Genomic DNA, 25,240 nt, shown 5'->3' on the forward strand with positions numbered 1-25,240 from the left:
CATGCAAATGGATGTGAAAAGAAAGCTGGGGCAGCAATACATATCAGACAAAATAACCTTTAAAACAAAGATCATAACAAAAGACAAAGAAAGACACTATGTAATCATAAAGGGAACAATTCGACAAGAAGATATAACAATTGTAAATATTTACACACCCAACATGAGAGCAGTCAAATACATAAAGCAGCTAATAACAAACATAAAGGAAGTAATACTAATATAATAATAGTAGGGGACTTTAACACCTTACTTATCCGATAAAGGGTTAGTATCCAAAATCTATAAGAACTTATAAAACTCAACACCTAAAAAGTAACAATCCAGTTTAAAAAAAATGAGAAGACATGAATAGACATTTTTCCAAAGACATACAGATAGGTAGCAAACACATGAAAAGATGCTCAACATCACTCGGCATCAGGGGATACAAATCGAAACTACAATGAGACATCACCTCACACCCGCCAGAATGACTAAAATTAACAACATAGGAAACAACAGGTATTAGCAAGGATGCAGAGAAAGGGGAAATCTCTTATACTGTTGGTGGGAATGCAAACTGGCGCAGTCACTCTGGAAAACAGTATGGAGGTTCCTCACAAAACTGAAAATGAACTACCTTACATTCTACAATTGCACTACTAAGTATTTACCAAAGGATACAAAAATATTGATTCGAAGGGAAACATGCATCCTGATGTTTATAGCAGCATTATCAACAACAGCCAAATTATGGAAAGAGCCCAAACGTCCATTGACTGATGAATAGATAAAGAAGTTGTGGTATATATATGCAATGGAATATTAATTAGCCATAAAAAGAATAAAATCTTACCATTTTGCAAAGATGTGGATGGAGCTAGAGAGTATAATGTTAAGTGAAATAAGTGATTTCACTCATATGTGGAATTTAAGAAACAAAACAGATGAACATAAGGGAAAAAAGAGAGGCAAACTGGAAAATGGACTCTTAACTATAGAGAACAAACTGATGGTTTACTGGAAGGCAGGTGGCAGGGGAATGAGTTAAATGGGTGATGGGTACTAAGGAAGGCACTTGCTGTGATGAGCACTGGGTGCTGTAAATAAGTGATCAATCTCTAAATTCTACATGAAACTAATATTACACTGTATGTTAAAAAAAAAAGAACTTACATAATTGAACACCAAAGAAACAAATAATCCAATTGAAAAATGGACAGAGGACTTGAATAGACAGTTTTCCAAAGAAGACATAAAGATGGCCATTAGACACATGAAAAGATACTCAACATCGCTAATTATCAGGGAAATGCAAATCAAAACCAAAATGAAATATCACCTCACACCTGTCAGAATGGCTAAAATAAAAAAGACAAAAAATAACAAGTGCTGGTGAGGATGTGGAGAAAAAGCAAGACTTGTGCACTGTTTGGTGGGAATGCAAACTGGTGCAGCCACCGGGGAAGACAGTATGGAGGTTCCTCAAAAAAATGAAAACAGAATTACCATATGATCCAGTAATTTCACTACTGGATATTTACCCACAGAAAATGAAAAAACTAATTAAAAAAGATATGCACCCCTATGTTTACTGCAGCATTATTTACAGTAGCCAAGATATGGAAGCAGCCCAAGTGTTCATCCACAGATGAACAAATAAAGAAGTGGCATGTGTGTGTGTATCTATTTATCTATCTATATAATGGAATATTATTCAGCCTTAAAAATGAATGACATCTGACCAATTGCAACAACATGGATGGATCTAGAGGATATAATGCTAAGTGAAATAAGTCTGTCAGAGAAAGATAAATACCATATGATTTTATTCATATGTGGAATTTAAAAAATAAAACATGTGAACAAAGAATAAAAGAGACAAAAAGACTTTTAAAAAATTATTATAATACCAGTATGGTTAACAAAGAGTGTGGTATTAGTTTCAGATATACAAAATAGTTATTCAGCAGTTCAATATATTACTCAGTGCTCATCAAGATAAATGTAGTCTTACTCCCCTTCACCTGTTTCACCCATAAAATAATATAATATAATAATAAATTATTGCTAGAAGAACTCTTTAAATTTCAGACCAAATCTCTTACTTGACAGATGAAGAAACTCAAGTACAAAGATATAGGGTATTTAATTTTATGAAATGGAATATATTCAGGACTTTACATAATTTTCATCACTTCACTTCTAAAATTTACTATTTGGGGGGTGCTAGATCCAATTATATGTTGGTCTACTAACACAGTGGTTTTCATACTGTAGTATAGAATTCTATGATTCCAGGGAGGTGCCTCAAAGATCACAGGGAAGAGGGAAAAAGCAAGGAAAGATGAGATGGGAAAAGGATGTAGTGGGCAGTGGGAATTGCTATCTTTTCTTCAACTTGGACAGGCTTGCTTTCACCCATTTTATATATCGGGTTTGCCCAAGATTTCATTTAAAAAAGCATCCCTCTACTAAATAAATGTTTGCAAATCATTATAGTTTGAACAGGATATAGCACCTGTACGAAACAGACTTTCTCCACAGGTTGGATCTGGCACTGTGTTATAATTAGTTTCTTGTAAACAGCTGGGGTCACCTGATGAACCTCATGAACTCTTTTCCCAGGAAACAGCATAGGGACACACATTTGTGTACCAAATACAGCAGTTCAGGGACTTCCTGAAATCTATTCAAAGATCCTGGGTTAATAACACAACTCTGAAAACTTAGATGACCTTAAATAAGAAACTTCTTGTTGAAAAAGAATAAGAATTTGGGATTAAATTAGAATGTGTTTGGAAGAGATGGATTTACAAAGCATAACTTTGTAAGGCCAGTTTTTTCTTCCTAATGAAAAACAAATGTACTTTTGACCAAACTTCAAGGATCCTATTACTCTTGCTGGCCACACGATTCTTTTGATTCACTGACTCATTCAACAGATATTTATCAAGAACGGTAGAAGACACTGTGCTAAAGCAAAGGGAAGTGAAGGAGTTCAGATATTGCTTTAGAACCATCTATACTTGAGGATATGAATAGTTTTTAGTCCTTAGTGAATTTTACCACTTAACCCCTTTCACCAGGTCTCCCTCCCTCCTACTCTCTTGCCCTGCCTCCCCACACCCACACATCCCTTAACTCTCCACTGGAGTAAGTATCCCTTTGACTTACCTGGGCTGGATCAGGCCTGGATGAGTGAGGCCTTGGCTGTCTATTTAAGCTGCTTCTAGCCATGCATGTAGTGCAAGTTTCAATCAGAGGACTGTAGGGATGTGTGGGGACACTAGGACTGTAGCACCAAGGGCTGCTATTGGGAAAAGGGTTTGGTGGGTTTTCTTTTGCTCTATAAAAAAAAAAAAATAAGCCAAAGTGAATCCAAAAGGTATCTTATATAGTGGAATTAGCAAGAAGGCTCAATTAAAGTGAAAGAATGTTTTAAGAACAGAGAATATGGCTTTTCTAGCCCTTTGGGCACACTTTTATCAACATCAGAAGCATTTGCCTAGATATGTGTGACATAAATTCTGTACTTTAAGCCACAAGCCAGCTCTTGATCCAAGAGTAAATTTCTAGATGATGCACCCCTTTCTCCACCTAAGCACTGCTAAAGACATGCTGATAACTTCTCTTCACCGCTCCATAGCCTTGCCTCTAACAGCAGTGCCACTAAGAAGTGAAATGGCCAGAGGGGGCTTGTGATTGCCTAATGGAAGTCACCAGCCTTTACTGTCCCAGGACTATAACCTTGCTTGCTCTGTGTTTTTCATAAAACACAAAAAGTATTATGGTTTTTATGGTCCTATCTGAAATAGGATTTTTTAAAATTTGATTTACCTATTCATCATGTATCTGCCACCCAGTCATTCCTACTTGCTCAGTTACTAATTGTGGGAAGGACTCAATTAAAAAAAAAACACCAAGCAACTTCTACCTTTTAAGAAAACCTCTGACTCATTCCATCTGATACTTTGAGATACCTTTATTACATTTATCTTGTTTTTCTTTAGTTGTAGTTATAGTTGCTGGCCAATTAAACATGTGTCTTTGAGACGCAGAACTTACTACTGAGCATCTGTCAATTTAATGTCAGTCTCTAATTTCTCCCACGCTTGCTTCCACTGAATAGGAGTGTACCAGGCAACAGCCTAACAAAAATGACTCATTAATATCAAGTACCAATGCAGTTAGATAGATTTTTTAAATGCCATATGCTTATTGCAATAACATTTCAAAGTCAAACAGTTTAATGTCACTTACCTACTGTGTGTGAATTAGTGGAACACAATGAGGATGTAATAAGACATCCTGGCCTTAGTTTCTAATTCTGAAAATTATAAGGGGCATGACCTCAGGCAGATTAGTCACTTACTGTCTTGGGCTGTGTTGTCATATATGAAATGGGGAGGGTGATAGTAGGGAATTGCTATATGAAGGTGTTGTGAGATTCAGCTAAACTACTAAATTTCATAACTATAAAGAACTATGCAAAAAGTAGTTGTAATGTTATCATTAAAATTTAAATATTTAAGATATTATATATGTGTATATATGTATATATATGTCTTATTTGGAATGAGGAAATGGGCAGTAGAACTAGAGACATGGAGAGGAAACCACATTTTTTGAGCTAGAATCCTGCGTGGAACTATTAAGGAGACTAGCTAGACTCTGAATTTCCTGAGGATAGAAACTATGCAATAGTTATGCTTTTTTTTTCCCAGCACCTAGCATAATGCTTGGCAGACACTAAACATATGTAAATGTTTCCCATATGAATGAACTGGTCAGTTTCACTCTTTGACTAGCAAATAAAATTATTTGTGTTTACGTCACCCTGCAGAAATAATCCGATCCTATATGTGCAAAGTAGTTCAAACCAGAGTAAAAAGAGTAGTGTGAAGACTAATCCCATTGCAGGGAATGACAACTTACTCAAACGGGCATTCCAGGAGCTTAGGGACCTGTTTTGTCTGGTTCAATACTTAGTGCCTGGCAACAGTCTGCATACTAAGTAGAAACCCCAAAAATGTGCAGAGTGAATAAATGGGTGGATAAATGTGATGAAGTCTGAAATAAGAATGCCTTAATCTTAGAGTTTTGCCAATGATTTTTTATGAGCCTGAGTAAATAATTTAGATTACATTGCCTTATTTTTCCCAACAGTGAAAATCATTAGAGAAGTATTATAAAATTCATTTTATAAGATCTAAAGGTGAGTAAAGGCTTCAAAATTACATCTAACGAGTGTTCTATCTAATGACAACTGCTGTTCTTACAGAAAGACATTAAGTGGCTCTTAATAAATTAGCAAGTCTAAAGGAAGAGGTAAACTAAGCACGAGGTATAATGAGTAAGCAAGACAAACAGAAAGATTGCAATCAACATGTTATCTGGATTAGTAGTTATATAACATAGTAAGTAAGACTGGAGGTAAGAAAATAAAAAGGCAGGTATTTTAGAAAAATCAAAAGAATGGTTTTGCAAAAGGAATAACTTTTTTGTTGTAAACAAAGATATCTTTCAATTTTATTAGTGTGTCTTTGGGCATACATTTATCCTAATATTATGCTCAGGAACAGGTAGAATGAAAATATAAAATTGTCAAATACTGGGAAAGAGTTATCCAAAATTATTACTAATACACTTAATTTTCTAGTGAATAATGTATAGTTGTTACAAATTAGACTACAGATTCTTACACTAGAATATTAGTCTCTTAAGAGCAGATATCGTGTTTTATTCTACATTGTATTCTCAGCACTTACTATAGCCATTGGAAGAGAGAATCATCTCAACAAATATTTGAGAAATGAATAAGTGAATAGAAAAGATCTCTATGTAGTACCTTCCTTTCTTATTCCACTCTTCAACCTAAATATCATAAATAAAATCCATCCTTGACTCTGAAATTTGAAGTACTTCTTAGAAATATGGGCTATGAAAATTATTTTTGCCAAATTATAAGTAGCTCTCTGGCACTTTGGCCCTGGGAACGGGGTGCTGTTGATTTGCCCGACATGTTATTGCAGTTAGGGATGGTTTTATCCAAGCTATTAAGGATGGAAAATACTTGAGTCAGCTAAGAAGAGAAGGGAAATCTAAGGACAGCCATCCATTCTTCTTTTAAAACCTATTGTTAAGGATAGGACACTGACTTCACCATTCAGTTTGCACAGAATCGTTGTGCAGTTTGGGCTTGTTCCAAACTTGCTTTGTTCTCTCCAAAGAAAATCTGATGGTGGCTGATGCTTTGCTTCAGAGGCAGTTGTCCTCACCTGTAGGAAAATGGTGTGTTAATGACGAATGCCATTTGAGCTCCATGAAGTTTTGCATATGTCAGAGGGTCATTGCAATGTATCATTCTGAACAGATGAGGCTCTAAAATATGACTGTATAATATATAACATCAAGCTGTGTAACACCAAGCAGCCACTATACATGGTTTAAAGGAAAGCACAAGAAAGAGAGGAAACCTTCCAGCATCTGCCAATTACCTGCTCTCTAACCAAACAATCTCTTTGCTTTTCTTATGTTTCTTATGTTTGCTTAGTTTTAGGAACCTAGGTATTTTGTTTTAATAGTTGAATCATAACAACAAAAGGTATTCAGGGCGCCTGGGTGGTGTGGTTGTTTACCTCAGTTACCTCACTGACTCTTGGTTTCGCTCAGGTCCTGATCTCAGGGTTATGAGAGCAAGCCCCACACTTAGCGTGGAGTCTGCTTAAGACTCTCTCTCTCTCTCCCTCTGCCTCTCCCTCCCCCCCCCAAATAGATAAGTAAATCTTTAAAAATCCCCAAAGGTATTGTACACTAAATTGAGGAAAGCCATGGGAATTTAATTATGGGTATTAATTTACATTTAGGGATGGACAAAGTGGGACAAGTAACTAGTAACAACAAGAAATCACATTTTACCTAGAGATTGAGTGATGAAGAAACTGGTGCTAAGCCAGTCTGGCTGGGTGAAGGAGTTTTTCCTATAAAATTCTAGTTCATAGCATTTATATCTTATACTCAATGTTACTGTGCAGTTGGCCTGTATTATGATATTCGGAAGGAAGCGGTACAAAGAGACTGTTTGTCCATTCACATTTTGCTGGAGAATATGACCTCCAATCTCCAGTTCTTTGTCAAGGGAAGAGTTAATGAGTCTCACAAATAAACCCTTAACATTTACTTCAGCTATTTTAATGTCTCCAAGAGCGCTAAAAAAGAAAGCACAGAGATTATAGAGTGACTTTAGAGAAATGTGTCTTTAGCTCATTTTAAGAACTGAAAAATATGCTTTAAAAGTACAACTTTTAAATAGCTGTATATTCTATTGGACACATTCTACGTAGAAATGGTTATTTTATAACCTAAAACATATGGTTTGATCTCTTAGTTCTGTTTATCTGTGCAATGAAATTATCTCTTTCACATAAAATAATTAAAGTGAAAAAGTGCTTTAGGTGTCAAGGTATAAATGCCATAGGAAGAGGTGATTGTCATTATCTAAATTTCCTTCTATTCACCAAAAAGCATGAGACATGAAACTATCAAGTAAATAAAGAGGAAAGGTAAATCATTTAGATTATTTCTGACAAAGTTACTGTGAAGATGAAAAGCAACTATGTGCTTAAAAGAATTTTGCAAACTTAAAATATTATGCAAATATAAGACGATAATTTTTCCCTCTAGCATGTGTTGAGAGCCTAGTATGTACCAGGGACTAGGCTAATAAACATTTTTATGTTAGCTTTTCTCAAAGTGTGGGTCACAACCTAATAGTACATCATGAAATCCCTTCAGTGGGTTATAGCTGTCATTTTAAAAATGAAATGCCAATAATAATAACCAATACTTAGTATGTGCTGGATACTTTTTANTTATGTGCTGGATACTTTTTAATTATTATATCTACAAATTCATATCCACAATTCCACAATCCATTAAGTTCTGAAAAACCCCAAAACTTAAAAAAATGCATTTGATGTTTGATGAGTACCGGGTGTGGTATATAAGAGATGAGTCACTAAATTTTACAGCTAAAACTAATATTATACTGTATGTTAATTAGCTGGAATTTAAATAGAAACTTGGTAAAAATATATTTGAGACAAAATCTGACCTGAATTCCTTTGGTGGCAAAATCTGATCTGAAACTGAGGGGAGTCTAGTTATAGTCTTTATTTGTGATTTGTGTGAATTATTCATATGTTTGGCTGTGGACAAATTGATGTTTGATTTTGGATACTTTTCTAAGCCCTGATGGGATGTTATGTAATACGTGTTCTAGTCATCATACCCCTTTCCTGAAATCCCCCAAGTTCTGAATTTTGAAACACATCAAGTCCCCAAATATTTTGGTAAAGACACTGTGAACTTGTATATATTCATTTAATTCTCATGATAAGGCTACATATTTCTTACTGAAAGTCACAGTAAAAAAAAAATTGAGGGACACTAATATTTCATTTAATTCTCACAACAACCCAGTGAGACAGGTTCTATTTTTAGTCCCATTTTATAGATAAGGAAACTGAGGTTTAGAGAGATTGCCATGTTCGAGATCACTCAATAAATGTTAGCACTTGCTCTTCTGTTTCATTCAAGTAGTAAATTCTCAAAGACGTTTGACGTAACCATTCAAATTGTTTACAGTCTGTATACAGCCTGCTGGTTGAGCACTGCTAGAACACACATACACACACGCACGCACACACACAGATTGCTGCCACTGAATAAGCCGGTCTCCAACCACACCTGGGCCCTTAATGATTCCCTTAGTAATTGGCAGCAAGGTGTGTGTGTGTGTGTGTCTGTGTGTGTTAGCAAGTTGTGTTCTTCATGAGCTGAACTAGCATAGTCTTTTATTCCTCCAACAACATACAAATCCCTGCCCTCACATCTTCATCCTTACTCTCAGCAGATAATCTCACTGGGAAAACAGGACCATCAGAGAGAAGTGTGTTTTCCTACTTTCCACCATACCTACTTGACCTCTTCTCTGTTCCAGCCCATCCTGTTTCAGTGGAAGAAGGGTCCTTTTCCACCTAAAGTGAAACCCTCTGTTCACCGCCTCCTCCTGCTACTTCAGCATCTCAGTCCATTCATTATTCTCCTTCAACGCCCACCTCTCCCTCCACGCTGCCCCAATCCCCCAAATACGTATGTATCCTCAAACTGCTACCACCTTAAAAAAGAAAAAAAAACCTCACGATCCTCCTCCATCTTCCACTTTACAGTGCTATTACGATCAAGCTTTGGAAAGACTATGTCATTAATTCTTCACCTCTTATTGACTTCCCAATCCACTACCATCTACTTCTGCCTTAGACCAAGATGACCAATGTCCTCCCAGTTGGTAAACAGAGTGGTCAATTAAATGGTTACTTACTTTTTATTGAGGTAAAATTGACATATTATATTAATTTCATGTTTACAACATAATGATTCGATATTTGTATACACTGAGAAATGATCGCCACAATAAGTCTAGTTAACATTCATCGCCAGACATAGTTACAAGTTTTTTTCTTGTGATAAAAAAATTTAAAATCTACTCTCTTGACAACTGTTAAATATGCAATACAGTAACTTTTTACTGAAGTATAATTGTTGTACAATACCCTATTAATTGCAGGTGTGCATCACAGTGATTTGGTATTTTTACACATTATGAAATCATCCCCATAAGTCTAGTTATCATCTGTCACCATATAAAGTTATTACAACATTATTGACTATATTCCCTATGCTGTACATCAGCATGATTTATTTTATAACTCAGAGTTTGTACCTCTTAGTCCCCTTAACCTATTTCATCTCTCCGCAATGCCTCCCAACTCTGGTAACCAATAGTTTGCTTCTGGTATCTATGAGACTGTTTCTGCCTTGTTTTGTTTGTTCATTTGTTGTTGTTGTTGTTTTTAGATTCCACATATAAGTGAAATCATGCAGTATTTGTCTTTGTCTGACTTATTTCATTTGGCATTATATTCTCTGGGTCCATTGATGTTGTTGGAAATGGCAAAGTTTCATTCTTTTTTATGGCTGAATTGTATATATATATATATATTTGTGTATATATATATATATATATGTATGTATATATATATACACAAACATCTTCTTTATCCATTCATTTATTGATGGGCACTTAGGTTACTTCCATTATCTTGGCTGTTGTAAATAATGCTGTAATGAAGATAGAAGATGTATATATATATATATATATATATATATATATGTATATATATATGTATATATATATATACACAAACATCTTCTTTATCCATTCATTTATTGATGGGCACTTAGGTTACTTCCATTATCTTGGCTGTTGTAAATAATGCTGTAATGAAGATAGAAATATATATATTTGTGTATATATATATATATATATGTATGTATATATATATACACAAACATCTTCTTTATCCATTCATTTATTGATGGGCACTTAGGTTACTTCCATTATCTTGGCTGTTGTAAATAATGCTGTAATGAAGATAGAAATATATATATTTGTGTATATATATATATATATATGTATGTATATATATATACACAAACATCTTCTTTATCCATTCATTTATTGATGGGCACTTAGGTTACTTCCATTATCTTGGCTGTTGTAAATAATGCTGTAATGAAGATAGAAATATATATATTTGTGTATATATATATATATATATGTATGTATATATATATACACAAACATCTTCTTTATCCATTCATTTATTGATGGGCACTTAGGTTACTTCCATTATCTTGGCTGTTGTAAATAATGCTGTAATGAAGATAGAAATATATATATTTGTGTATATATATATATATATGTATGTATATATATATACACAAACATCTTCTTTATCCATTCATTTATTGATAGGCACTTAGGTTACTTCCATTATCTTGGCTGTTGTAAATAATGCTGTAATGAAGAGCTGCATATATCTATCTCTTGAGATTGTTTTCATTTTTCAGTAAATACCCAGATGTAGAATTGCTGGATCATATATTATTAGTTTTTTGAGGAACTTCCATATTCCTTTCCATAGTGGCCACACCAACTTACATTCCCACTAACTTAGTCTTTGTCTTAATGTCTCTGTGGTATTTGCCTTTACCAGATATGCTTTCTTTTTTGGAACTCCTCTCCTTGTTTATCAAAGTCCATTGTTCTCCTTCTATCAGTCTGGTTGCTCCTTTTCAGTCTCTCTCTCTCTTTTTTTTCTTTTAGTCTCTTCTTCAGAGTTTTCTTCTTCATCTGTCTCTCAGATACTGATCCTTGGGATTCTGTCCTTAACCATCTTTTATTTTCATCACATTCCATATATGTGATATCACCTATGAACAGGGCACCAGTAATCTTTAATACACTGATGACTGCTAAATCTAAATCTCTTGCTTAGATGTAGCTGCTGAGCTTTGGACCCATAGAAATGATTGACCACTGCAGACCCCAAAGATGTCTCTGAATCAACATGCATCAAATTGAATTCGTCACTTTGGAAGGGTGGGAAACCTATTCCAGTGAATTGCATCATCATTTATCCTGTTGGCCATGTCTGAAATTTCCATTACTTTCTCACTCTCTTAACCTTCTTGTGTTATCTATGACAAATACTATTGATTCTATTGCTATATCTTCTATAAACATCCATGCTACAAAGTTGGTGTTTTCTCTGGAAGAAAATGGTCAGTTATTGCAATATTTATCCTTGTTCTGGATAGTAAAGATTGTTCTGAAAACAAAATGGAGAATAGTTAGGAGGGTACAGAACTGGAGAAACTAGTTAGGACACTGTTAAAATATCACACAGAGGTGAGGAGGACCTAATGAAGACCACAGCAATACGGATGGAAAAAAGGGGATGTTTTTATACTATGATTGAGTTCATAGTTTTTAAAAAAAATAGCACATAAATATATATTTTTAGAAGAAGAACTGTGCAGTAATAAAAGTATTATTCATGTTATTTTAAGTTGCTATAATGGTAATAATTTGTTATGTCAAGCAATAGAAAACTAATATCCACTTCCTGTAAATTTTTAAATCGTGTGCCAGAAATGTCAGAGTCTTCTGTCTTCTATTATTTTTCTGATAAACCACTCCCAATGTTCTATTGTTCCTTTGAATGTAAGTTTCCTTTTTCTCTGGCTAAGATTTTCTGTATGTTTTCAGTTTTTCATTTGTTTGTTTGTTTGTTTAAAGGGGGGTTGGAGAGGAGGGACAGAGAAAGAGGGTGAGAGAGAATCTTAACCAGGCCCCATGCCCAGTATGGAGCCAAAAGCAAGAGTCTTAACCGGCTGAGGCTTAACTGACTGAAGCCACCCAGGCACTCCTCTTATGTCTTCTGTTGTAGAAGTTTTTCCAATATGTACCCAGAGGTTTGGGTTTTTATTTTTCTGTCTTTTATCTTTCTGGGGTTGGTAGTGCTTCTTGCATCTGTGGCTTGGTGTCTTTCATTAGTTTGGGAAACTTCTCTGCTGTATTACCACCAGTACTGTTCTATCTTCATCTGTGTCTCCTCTCCTTAAGTAACTTCAATTACAAGTAGGTGGATTTTTTTTTTAAATCTTTCTCTATTTGTCTTTATGCCTATTTCTGTTCATCTAATATCTTTGCAATTCAGACTGGGTATTTTCTTCTAAGAATGTTTTAGTGCAATAATTCTCTCTTCTGTTGTATCAAATATATTATTAAATCCACCTACTTCTGTAATAGTAATTTCTCTTATTGGATTTTTTAGTTCTAGAATTTCCTTTTGATAATTTAATAAGAAAAAACCAATAAAATATTTAGTTTCCAGTTCTATCTTGTCATTTAATTTTTTGAATATTTAGTCATTGTTATTTTAAAATCCCTGTCAGATAACTGTAACATCTACACCACCAAGGCCTGTTTTTATGTCCATTTTAACCTTAGTTTTCAGTTAACTTTTATCAGTTGTATTCCTTATTATTTTTTACTTAGTGCCTAGTATTAAAGATTAAAAAACTGCAGAGATAATTTAAGGCTCTGTATAACATTTTCTCAACCCATAGAGGATTTTCTTGAGCATCTGGCAGCCATCTAAGTTGGGGGTAAATCACTTTAATCAAACCAGGGTGTGAAATGATTTGACGCTATGCTTAAGCTCCAATTAGGCTGGTCTATTTTGAATATAGCCTTATTATTGGGTGACCCTTCAAAGTTTCAACTGAAAACCTGGGTTGTTTATTGGGGACCCTCTTTCTGGATATGATCTGAATCCCAATTTTTATTTGCTGGGGTCTATGAAACTGCCAATATATTATTAACTTCTCAGCTTCTTAGCTGCTGCTTTCAAAATTAACAACTGTTTTGAGGAGAAAAGTGGCTCCAAATGTCGGCCATCACTCTGAGTTTCCTCTTCGAGAAGAGGAATTGTGAGAATAGAGGATGTAAACATCCATGAAATCTCAATATACATGACTAAACTGCTTTCAAAATAGTGGTCTCACTTCATACTCTCATTGCATTGTATGAGAATGCCTGTTTTGCAGAGGTTCACTTTTGAGTAATTTACATGCGTAGTCGTTTCTTTTGCATTACCATTATGGTTCTCACCAAATTGTGGATATAACATTTTATTCTTCTTTGAAATCCCTAGAATTCCTCCATGTCATCATTATCCTACTGTTATTGAATTCTCTGTGGTATGTTTTAATTTCTTAACAAGATGTCTTTTTGTTTTTAAGACTTGTATTTTTTGCATGGGAGATGAGCACTATTTTGAATTTTGCTTTTAAACGGATAAGACACTAGAATAGTTCAGTTATCCCTTTGTTGTCATACATGTAATGGAATATGTATAGTTGCTTTTCAAAAATCTTTCATTATTTAAGTAAACTATTTATTGATCTTAAATTTTTATTTTATGTACATAAGAATAAATTAGCTCATATGAAAGAAAAAATTACATCACCCATATCATTTCATCTGCCTTCCTTTTGATGTAAGTCCAAAAGCTATAAGAAAATACTTCACACAGTACATAGAAATTCACAGAGGCAGGGTTGTTAAACTGCTATCACACAGACTTTAGTAGTTATCTTTTTCTCTTTCCAATAAGTCTTTCCATTTTTCTTTAGTGGGAAAGTGACTTGAGACCTCTGCTTATAAGTCATTATTTGATGAGAGTGTAGAGTGATGTACCAATCATTCTGTCAGGAGTCCTTGCATGGGACTGATTTGTAAAGAGATTGAAGAGACATATGGCTATGTAACTTTTCAAAAAACAATGACTTTCCATCATTTAAGTCTTGGTTTATCTAGTTCTTGGGTTTTTCTTGAAAGCTTCATGCTACTTATCTGCCTTTAGGTTTCTACATCTTTAAAGTTTGCTAAAATTACCTTTAGAGTTTCAGTTCTTCCAATATACACCTACCTAACATTCTTCATACAGATTGGTATCTGTGTTCATAGCTGTGGGGGGTCTAACAAAGGGGTTGGCATTCAGGACCTCCTAAATTTTTAAGAGACAAACAGGGAGACTCAGGGAACTTGATTCAGTTCATTGGTATTACAAGAGAAAAGCCCTCAGACTGAAAGTTCTGGTAATAGATCCTTAATGTAATGAAGAGGTAAGTTAGTACATCATTATCATCAGGTTTTAAAGCATCTGAGGGAATAATAACTAGGACTTAGTTTGAATTAGAGTCCTTGGGGAATATGAATAGATTTGTAATATCATAAGCTATTTTGGACCAAAACTATTCATGTAGTTGTCATTATTTTGGTGAGGCCCAACTCAGTTTACACCTTACTACCATCCTGATTCTAGATTTATAGAATGGAGAATTGCCTGGGGCGTAGAGAAGGTGAACAGGTGGGAAGGTAGCCTTAATGTAGTTTGGTTATTCCTGAATCATCTAGAACTGATCTGGAAGCTAATACGTGGTCTTAGATGTAGGGGAAAAGATCATGTGTAGCCAGTGAAAATTCTAATGATGTCTCCATCTTGCTTCTTGTTTGCCTATGAACTTTTCCCCCTCCTGTTGGAAGATATTAAACATTCTTAGAGATGATGAATGATAGTAGGAAAGAAACAACATATTTTATTGAAAACAACCAAATTGAGAATTGGCTCCTGTTTCTAATCAATATAGAATAACAGAAACTATATTTGACCACCCACCTGAAACAACTAAAAATCTGGAAAAAATTATATGAACCAATATTTTTCAAGATATTGGACACTGGCCACTGAAGAATAGTGATCTCGGAAAGACAGGAAATAAATGAGGTGAGCCTTACAATTTCCCCACATTATTGCCTTGAGAGAGTTTCCAGGCTGTGTCACAGAAAAGTGGAGCCAGGTAAAGCCTGATGGATTCTCTCACTTGAGGAGATGAGCTGAGAGCCTGGAGAGACCAAGGTGGCAAGAGGTCATAGGCAGAGTTACCAGAGAGGAGATTGCTGCTAAAGAGAAAATTCTGGAGATTTTCAGAAGATTCCCATTAAGTATTCAGCAGAGTACTGATTAGCACATGCCTTTGAGTAAACTCTCTAAGACAGGATAACAAGAGCACTTGAAAGGATTAGGGACACCAGCACTCAGAACGCTCCCAGGATCAGGAAAAGTGCATGTTCCCATCAGCCAGACTGAAAAACCTCGCAATTCATGGGCCATTGGGTAGAGTGCTCAGAAGAGTCTTGCCTCAATAGTGAGGTTTAATTAGCCATTGCTCTGCTGCCAGCTAACAACTTTTGTTTTTTTGGTTTATTTATACATTTTTAAATTAAAATTCAATTAATTAACATATAACATATTACTAGTTTCAGAGGTAGAGTTCAGTGATTCATCAGTCTTATATAATACCCAGTGTTCATTACATCATGTGCCCTCCTTAATGCCCATAACCCAGTTACCCCATCCTTCCCCTCCAGCAACCCTGTTTGTTTCCTATGATTAAGAGTCTCTATGATTTGTCTCCTTCTCTGATTTCCCCTTGCTTTATTTTTCCCACTTGTTCCCTATGATCCTGTTTTGTTTCTTAAATTCCACATATGAGTGAGATCATATGATAATTCTTTCTCTGATTGACTTATTTCACTTAGCATAATACACTTTAGTTCCATCTGTGTCCTTACAATTGGCGAGGTTTCATTTTTGATGGCTGAGTAGTATTCCTGTGTGTGTGTGTGTGTTTCTCTCTCTCTCTCTCTCTCTATATATATATATGTACACACACACATATATATACCACATCTTCTTTGTCCATTCATTTGTCAATGGCCATCTGGGTTCTTTCAATAGTTTGGCTATTGTGGACATTGCTGTTATAAACATTGGGGTGGAAGTGCCCCTTGGATCACTACATTTGTAACTTTGGGGTATAAACCTAGTAGTGCAATTGCCGGGTTGTAGGGTAGCTCTATTTTCAACTTTTTTGAGGAACCTCCATACTGTTTTCCAGAATGGCTACACCAGCTTGCATTCCCATCAACAATGTAAGAGAGTTCCCTTTTCTCCCCATTGTCTCCAACATCTGTTGTTTCCTGACTTGCTAATTTTAGCCATTCTGACTGGTGTGAGGTGGTATCTCATTGTGGTTTTGATTTGTATTTCCCTGGTGAAAAGTGATGTGGAGTACTTTTTCATGTGTCTGTTGGCCATTTGTATGTCTTCTTTAGAGAAATGTCTATTCATGTCTTCTGCCCATTTTTGATTGGATTTTTTTGTTCCTTGGGTGTTGAATTTGATAAGTTCTTTATAGATCTTGGATACCAGTCCTTTATCTGATAAGACATTTGCAAATATCTTCTCCCATTCTGTCAGTTGTCTTTTGGTTTTGTCCACTGCTTCCTTTGTTGTACAAAAGCTTTTCATCTTGATCAAATCCCAATAGGTCATTTTTGCCTTCATTTCCCTTGACATGTCTAGCAAGAAGTTGTTGCAACCAAGGTTACAGAGGTTACTGCCTGTGTTCTCCTCTAGGATTTTGATGGATTCCTGTCTCACATTTGGGTCCTTCATCCATTTGAGTCTACTTTTGTGTATGGTATAAGGAAATGGTCCAGTTTCATTATTCTGCATGTGGTTGTCCAATTTTCCCAATACCATTTGTTGAAGAGACTGTCCTTTTTCCATTGGATATTCTTTCCTGCTTTAAGATTAGTTGACCATAGACTTGAGGGTCCATTTCTGGGTTCTCTATTCTGTTCCACTGATCTATGTGTCTGTTTTTGTGCCAGTACCATACCATCTTGATGATTACAGCTTTGTAATAGAACTTGAGGTCCAGGATTGTGATGCCACCAGCTTTGGTTTTCTTTTTCAAAATTCCTTCAGTTATTCAGGGTCTCTTCTGGTTGCATACAAATTTTAGGATTATTTGTTCCAGCTCTGTGAAAAAAGTTGATGGAATTTTGTTAGGGATTGCATTGAATGTATAGATTGCTCTAGGTAGTACAGACATTTTACAGTATTTGTTTTTCCAAAACACAAGCATGGAACGTTTTTAAATTTGTGTCTTCCTCAATTTCTTTCAAAAGTGTTCTATAGTTTTCTGAGTACAGATCCTTTGCCTCTTTTGTTAGGTTTATTTCTAGGTATCTTATGATTTTTGGTACAATTATAAATGGGATTGACTCCTTAATTTCTCTTTCTTCTGTCTCATTGTTAGTGTATGGAAATGCAACTGATTTCTGTGCATTAATTTTATATCCTGACACTTTGCTGAATTCCTGTACAAGTTCTAGCAATTCTGGGGTGGAGTCTTGTGCGTTTTCCACACAAAGTATCATGCCACCTTCGAAGAGTGAGAGCTTGATTTCTTCTCTGCCAGTTTGGATGCCTTTTATTTCTTTTTGTTGTCTGATTGCTGAGGCTAGGACTTCCAGTACTATGTTGAACAACAGTGGTGATAGTGGACATCCCTGCTCTGTTCTGACCTTAGGGGAAAAGCTCTCAGTTTTTCCCCACTAAGGATAATATTTGCTGTGGGCTTTTCGTAGATGTCTTTTATGATATTGAGGTATGTTCCCTCTATCCCTACACTGTGAAGAGTTTTAATCAACAAAGGATGCTGTACTTTGTTAAAGGCTTTTTCTACATCCATTGAGAGGATCGTACAGTTCTTGTCCTTTCTTTTATTAATGTAGTGTATCACATTGATTGAGCCAATTTTCTGAAAGTGCCTCTACAGCAGCACCTGTACCATTCATGTTTATAAATCAGGTAATTGTACATTGAGCCACTTCATTGTGTATGTGATTAGTCTACTTTACATATGTAAATCAATTATCTTATATACAGTTTGCCAACTTCTTGCTTTCCTTTATTTTTCCCCCACATTGTAAGTTCAGATAGATCAGATTCCCGAAATACCATTTTAATAAACTACCAGTTTTTTTTTTTTCTCAAGCCATTTAGGGATATTTCCAATTCCTCCATCTGATAATAAAACACAAGGACAAAGTTCAAAGAAGCTGTTAAGTCCCTACTGATTCATTATATCAGGAAGCTGTTTTACTTGTACTGGATGTTCCAAATGCTTTTATTCAATCTTTGCTGCTCTCACAAAAGAACATTTCACTATGCTCAGGTGTCTCCAACTCTCACGTAATTCCAAGGACAATACTGAGAAATGACAATATAATTAGATTACAGATTTGATAGGCATAAAAGACAATGACTAATCTCATTCAATTTTTTAAAACTCTGGGCAAAGATCTATACCTTCTAACCTTGCCCATTTAGATCTACCTGAATCTCCACTCAAATGCTAATCTACCAATGATTCCAGATGGAAAAAAAATTAAAGATGCATTATTGAAAATGTTTCAAAGGATATAAAAATACAGAATTTTATTCAAGACTACATTAAGGGGGGGCGCCTGGGTGGCACAGCGGTTAAGTGTCTGCCTTCGGCTCAGGGCGTGATTCCAGCGTTATGGGATCGAGCCCCACATCAGGCTCCTCTGCTATGAGCCTGCTTCTTCCTCTCTCACTCCCCCTGCTTGTGTTCCCTCTCTCGCTGGCTGTCTCTATCTCTGTCAAATCATAATATGCTGCCTATTTTTAAAGAACAAACTGGTTATTTAAAAAACTTTTAAACTTCTATAAAAACCATGATAGAAAAAATATAAAGTACTTAAACAATACAATTTATACGTGTGTCACTGCAGAAAAACCAACAGAACATTCTGAAAAGAAATACAATAATCAAATGCTAATAAAATCATAATGAACACAATAAATGTGATTACAGTGAACCAATGACGGTTTTACTAGACCTGAGTTTAATAAAAGCAACTATTAAAAACACTTGTGAATTTCATCAGAATTAATGATTACCTCACTTTAATAATATTCAATGAAAATCAGAAAAACTACCTTCTTCTAGGACTGGCAGTCACCTTAACAGGGCACCTTCCCCTATGTATGCCTGCATCGGAAAGAACTGTCCAAACCTACTCTCAGAGACTCTACAGTTTCCCTTTGGTGACTTGCTTGGTATTCAGCACCATTTCTGATATGGTTTTCTTCCCATAAATGTAAATACCTGGTTCTGTAGTTTATGACATTAGTATTCAGTGAGGACAGAAAAAAAAATCATGGCTTACCATTTTTGTCTAATGAAGCCTCACTTACATTAATTTTCTCTCATACCCTAGCACTGGGCACAGAGCCTCTGTCACATGTTAGCTGAACAAAATATGGATGAATAAATCAATTTTATAATGAAATCTCTTTTATGCTTGTTCTTCTGCAAGGCAAAGAATCCCTGTTTTATTGTGGAGATGTTTCCTCTTAGTCATTAATAGCCTTCGTGGCTTTCCTTTAATTTCCTAATGTGTCTTAAAAGGGCGAGGCCAGAACGGGGCACAATGTTCTGCTGAGGCTGTGACCAGTCAGGAACATACTAAAGGAGGGTTTCCTGGTGTCGAAGATACGTAAACATGCAGTCATTCACACTGTGAATTTCCACACGTAGAATAATTTGGAACACTTACCTCAAGAACCCACCACAGCTTGTCTCCATCTATTTTAACCTTCTTAAAGTACATGCCGTAGAATCTGACCACATTGGGGTGGTCGGAAAGCGTCTTTAAGATGTTATACTCTGCTTCGATCTCTTCATCGATATCCTAGTTTTGAAAAGTCATAGGAAGAAAACCATGAGAAAAACAAGAATTATGTCAAAGAGACATATTAGAGCCCACCAGGTAGAGAATTCAATTTTGTCAAAGCAAGGTTATAATAATGGCTTTTATTGTACGTATTGAATTGTACGTATTGAAATTTCTCATGCCATTATGTAAGGGGAGAGATTATGATTTTCCCGCTAATCAAATACATCTCTAATTATGTTCATTTCACTGAGTTAAAAAGGGACAAATGAAAGACTATTTTTATATGCAATTGGAAAGAAACATACATGAAGAAGGACTCCAGAGAATATTCCTTTCTTTGCAGTGTTAACTTTGTTTCAGTGGCAAAGCCATTGATTTGAAATAAAAACTTTTAGCTGGTTCGTTTTGTTCCTTTGAAATACAGGATATGTAGAAGCCTTCAAAAACTAGTCGTATAAGGAATAAATTCCTACTTTTCCAAAAAAGTAAAATAAAGTTAGACATAAGATGGCATCCAGGCTTTAGTCAGCCAACAGCCCATTTGCCAGAAGTAGAACAGGTTGCTACCCTTGCCAACAAAAATGCAAGATAACAACCACTGAGACGTGTTTTTAGAAAACCACAATACATGAAACGGCTCAGAGTAATAATAAGAGAAAACCTTCGAATGCTGTTCTTACAGTAACACTTAGTGTCCACTTTGTTTTATAACAAAATCATGTAATCACAGAGCCGGATTTAGACCAGAGCTCCAACTTGAGAAAAAGCTAAAGCTCAGAGAGGCTGGCGACAGAGCTGGTTAGGGTAAGACGCAGGACTGGCCGGCAAGTCCACGGCCTTCTCCCTTCTAATCCCATTCATTTTATCCCTTTCTCAGATAGAAACGTACTATATCAAAATTCATAATAGTAAGGCTCTTTTAATTAAAAAAAAGCCACTTGGTAAAATGCTTGGGATGCATTTAAATTTATTTTATTAAGATTATAATCTCTTGGTTATAAATCTTTTTTATTTGGCTTGTGACATGATGAATGAAGAGGAAATCAATAATTCTGAGAAAAACATATATGTACCATGACAAGAATAAAGGCAGCAAAAGAACCAATTTCATGCCATGGTTATGAAACCGATATATTTCATTAAAGCAACAGAACAAAACATGATTTTTAAGGTTCATAGCATATGAAACAGGAGTAAATTATAAAAGAATAATGGCCATATGTACTCATAATCCATTTGTCCTTCCGCATTAAGAAGTACAGGAATGGGAGAGACACGCTGGTTATAGGGCCAGACACGGGATCCAGCTGGAGCCCTTCCTCTTGCCACCATGAACACTAACCCATACTTTCAAAGAGCAGAGGAGAGAGGTACAGTCACTGTGGTATGGCTTAATTTGTGTCTCTCTTCCTTCAGATTAAATGGTAAGAACTGGGGCACCTGGATGGCTCAATTGGTTAAGCAACTGCCTTTGGCTCAGGTCATGATCTCAGGGTCCTGGGATGGAGCCCCATGTCAGGCTCTCTGCTCAGCGGGGTGTCTCCTTCTCCCTCTGCCCCTCCCCCACCCCCAATCCCCACTCACGCTCTCTCTCTCTCAAATAAACAAATAAAATCTTTTTAAAAGATGGTAAGAACTTCCCAATAGGGAAATACGAAAATATTCAGCATCAGTTAAGCCTGGACATAGTTGTCTCTCTCTCTCTTTTTTTTCTTCCAGTGTATCTAATTTATTGCTTGAAAATTCATTGCTCTCCTCTGCTCAAAATAATATGAAACGCTGTGGTTATAATGGGTTTGGTAGAAATAAGCAATCAAAAAAGAAAGCACAACCCTAAGATGCACAGAGACCTGGAGACTTTTTGTAGAGTCCTACAGTTTGTTAGTGTAAGAGCTGTGACAAGGACCAGGAGTCTCATGTCCTTCCCAAAACACATCACGCCATCTCTGTCATGTCACACCCCACCATGTGTGCAAGAGTCAAGTAACTGGAGAAACCGCTCTCAATAGAACTTTGGCTATTACCTGGCTCACCCACATGCTGTGGGAGAGCTACATATTTCCCAGGAGAGGAGAATGTTCCAAAACAGCCAGTTATCCTTCCTAGAAAAACAACAACAACAACAACAACAACAACAACAACAACAAAACAGGATGGGGGACCTCATCAACTTCTTTATGGTCTTCAAGGCCAAAAAAAAAAAAAAAAAAAAAGGCCTAGAAGGTTCCTTATCACGCAAGTGCTATTCCAAAAAAAAGCAAAAGAGGATCCCCACTGGGCATCACTTGAAGAGGCCATATGCACATGCAATTTCCATTCTTCATAAGGAAACTCACCCTGATTATAAGTGAACACCATTTCTGCTCTGGAAACATTTCAGCAAACCTGAAAATTAATTTCCCATCTCCGAAAGAAATATCATCTAAAATAAAATATTTCTGGGTTTGCTTAAGAGACATTCTGCCTGAAGCCTAAATAAATGCAGGAGGAAAGAGAGCTTTGGCCAAGATGACATTTTAGAATTACTTCTAGACCCTTGAGTCTGTGTTCTTACAATTTTTTGAAATCTAAAATAACATTAAATCAACCACTGAGCTATGGAGAGCTGCACTTATGTACTTACTTGTATTATATATTTGCTCAATTATTAAATATTTATTGGCATTGTATATATTAAGTATATAACAAGAAAAACCTAACAAATGGACTTTTTTTTTTACATTTTCAACTGTAGTTGACATTGTGACAAATAAATCAAGTTACCTACAGACCTTTTAACTGTTTAGTACAAATAAAAACGAAGTTAATCAGCAAAAAAAAAAAGAAAAAAAAAAGGAAAAACAATGTGACATACATGAATCGGGTCTAGAATTTTCACTGCTGCTTTTTGGCCATTTTTCTTATTCAACGCTTTAAAAACTTTCCCTTAAGTTCCTTTGCCAATCATTTCAGTGATTTCCCATGTATCAGAAGGATCAGGAAAGTTATCAAAGATGATTGTTTTTCCAGTTAATGGAAGCATCTCACAAGTTTAAATCACTGCAGAGAAAAAGCACAGTTTCAGCTACATTTGATTGGGGATATTAAATGGCACACATACACTCATGGGAAATTACCTTGATGGAAAATATACAGCAGTAACCGAATGTACTCAGAATTACAGAAAATTTTAATTTCAATTCTTTTTGCAAACAGATTAATATGAGTTTAATAATACTTTGTAAATAGGACTTTATTTCTATGTTTAATATAGTCCCATATTAATTGCTCTTCATTCTTTTCATATTAAAATAAGAGGCACATATTTCAATCACTTTGATATACTGTTTTATACTCAGATATTAATACAATGAACCAAATAATTTAAAATTAACCTTTAAGATGATAAAATTCAATGTAGTCAAGGCAAATCCCACACTCTGAGGTGATTGTGTCTTATATCACTCCTCTATGTAAAACCCAATAATGGGTCCCCTCATATTGCTTTTAGGATGAAATTTAACACAACCTACCAGGTGTTTTAAAGTATGGCCCTTGCTTAATGTCCTAGCCTCACGTCTCAACTCTTCTTCTCCCAGACACTACAAACCAGTCACCGGGATCCTTTAAAGTCATTTATTTCTTGCTTAAGGATCTTAGTAGACATGAATCCCTCCCATTTTCTGCCTATGGTTTCTTTATTAAATTCCAACACCTTTTTATCTTTCAGTTCTTGGCTTAGATGTCATTTCCTCTGAATGTGATCACTCTCCATCCCACTTGGGTTGCATGCCCCACCCCTGTACTTGCATAGCACTCTACCCATGTTTATCGGATCTTATGATATGCCCAACACCTGGCACAGTGTTGAAATAATTAAGAGAATACAGCCAATGAGGTCACGTGACTTTTAAAAGGAGATGTTATATGTAACCTGAAATAAGATCCCAGGTTTCTTGACTTCCCAGTAGTGTTTTTAACTTTCTATAGTCTTCCTCTATTACATTCAACCATTTGTATATAACCAAAAAAACCCCACACACACAAAAGAAGTAACAGAAAGAGCTCCCAGAACTTCTGGTGGCCCTTACATTTTTCTCAATTATCTGTGCAAAACCTCACAATCTTCAATGTTAAAAAGTTGCATGCAGTTGTGCATGCATACACGCAGAACACATCTATTAATAAATAGGTATTAATTCTACAATAATAATGTTAGCCCATGAAATTCATTGGTCTAACCACAATTTTCAATCTCAGCCACACTACCGATCCACTGAGTCCTCACTTTCTTTATAGCCATCAACCATGTTCAGTCATCATTCCTTCTCCATTTGCTTCTTCCTCAGCATAAATTCCACAGCTTGAGTTATTATGACTTCCTTGCAAACACCCTCAACATACTCTTGTTCCTCTTTCTCCACCATCAGTTTCCCAGGATAAAAAAAAAACAAGTCTGTTAAATCCTACATGTCTTCACACCTGTGCCTGTAGCTAGAGAAAAACCACACAACCATATTGACTGGTTTCACTTCAAATTCAGAATAACAAACCTACAAGTCGACCCTCGACACTGCCTAGAAGTCCTACTGTGCTTCCCTGGTTTGTCTATTCCTTTCTCATTATTTCACAGTGATTCCACAGTAATTCTTCACATTTTTCTGTCCTCAATTGTTCTTCTTTGCTCTCTATCCCCGCCCACAAAATTTCCCAACTGATGCCCTTACTTAATAACTAATTGAAAAGATAAAAGCAACAGTAAATGCCTTAAAACTACAAACTTCTCATCCTGAAAACTACAAACCAATATGCATCAAACATGAGTTCATTCTCATTATCCATCATCGATTTTTGCTGTTTGGTCTCAATTAGTCTATTTCTTCAGTTCCTTCTCAGCCTTCATATTTTGGCTCAAACATCACTTTCTCAGAAAGGACTTTCTTGACCAACCTTCATAAAGTTAGCTATCCCCACATATCTTATTTCTCCTTTAGAATGTAAGCTACAAAGGAGTATAGACTTTATTTTTACTACTGTATCTGTAATTCCCAGAACAATGCCTAGCACATGGTAGGCAATTAGTAAATCTGGAGAATTGGGCAAATGTTTACCTGTTAATTCTGACAACACAGACCTTAGCTATCTTGTTCACATCCAAATCTAATCATGCTAACTCTGTGC

General features: G+C 35.7%; 1 protein-coding gene across 4 annotated transcripts; it reads right to left on the bottom strand.

The window, feature by feature from the left end:
• Positions 1-2,026: 2,026 nt before the first annotated feature.
• Positions 2,027-23,951, bottom strand: LMNTD1 (lamin tail domain containing 1). Of its 4 annotated transcripts, XM_034645603.1 has the most exons (5): positions 22,935-23,951; positions 22,105-22,182; positions 19,961-20,095; positions 6,144-6,263; positions 2,027-3,331 (listed from the first exon to the last, which is right to left on the bottom strand). In XM_034645603.1, exons 2-5 carry the CDS (start codon positions 22,117-22,119, stop codon positions 3,296-3,298), a joined length of 306 nt encoding a protein of 101 aa, XP_034501494.1. In that variant the 5' UTR covers positions 22,120-22,182; positions 22,935-23,951; the 3' UTR covers positions 2,027-3,295. The 4 variants fall into 4 exon arrangements, 2 of the variants coding, with proteins under 2 accessions (XP_034501494.1, XP_034501495.1); XM_034645604.1 differs by lacking the exon at positions 22,935-23,951 and having other exon boundaries at positions 22,105-22,924; XR_004621345.1 differs by lacking the exons at positions 2,027-3,331; positions 6,144-6,263 and adding an exon at positions 17,173-17,348 and having other exon boundaries at positions 22,935-23,944.
• Between the last annotated feature and the right edge of the window lie 1,289 nt (positions 23,952-25,240).

This window comes from Ailuropoda melanoleuca, chromosome 16, assembly GCF_002007445.2.
Source record: "Ailuropoda melanoleuca isolate Jingjing chromosome 16, ASM200744v2, whole genome shotgun sequence".
Classification (NCBI taxonomy): domain Eukaryota; kingdom Metazoa; phylum Chordata; class Mammalia; order Carnivora; family Ursidae; genus Ailuropoda; species Ailuropoda melanoleuca.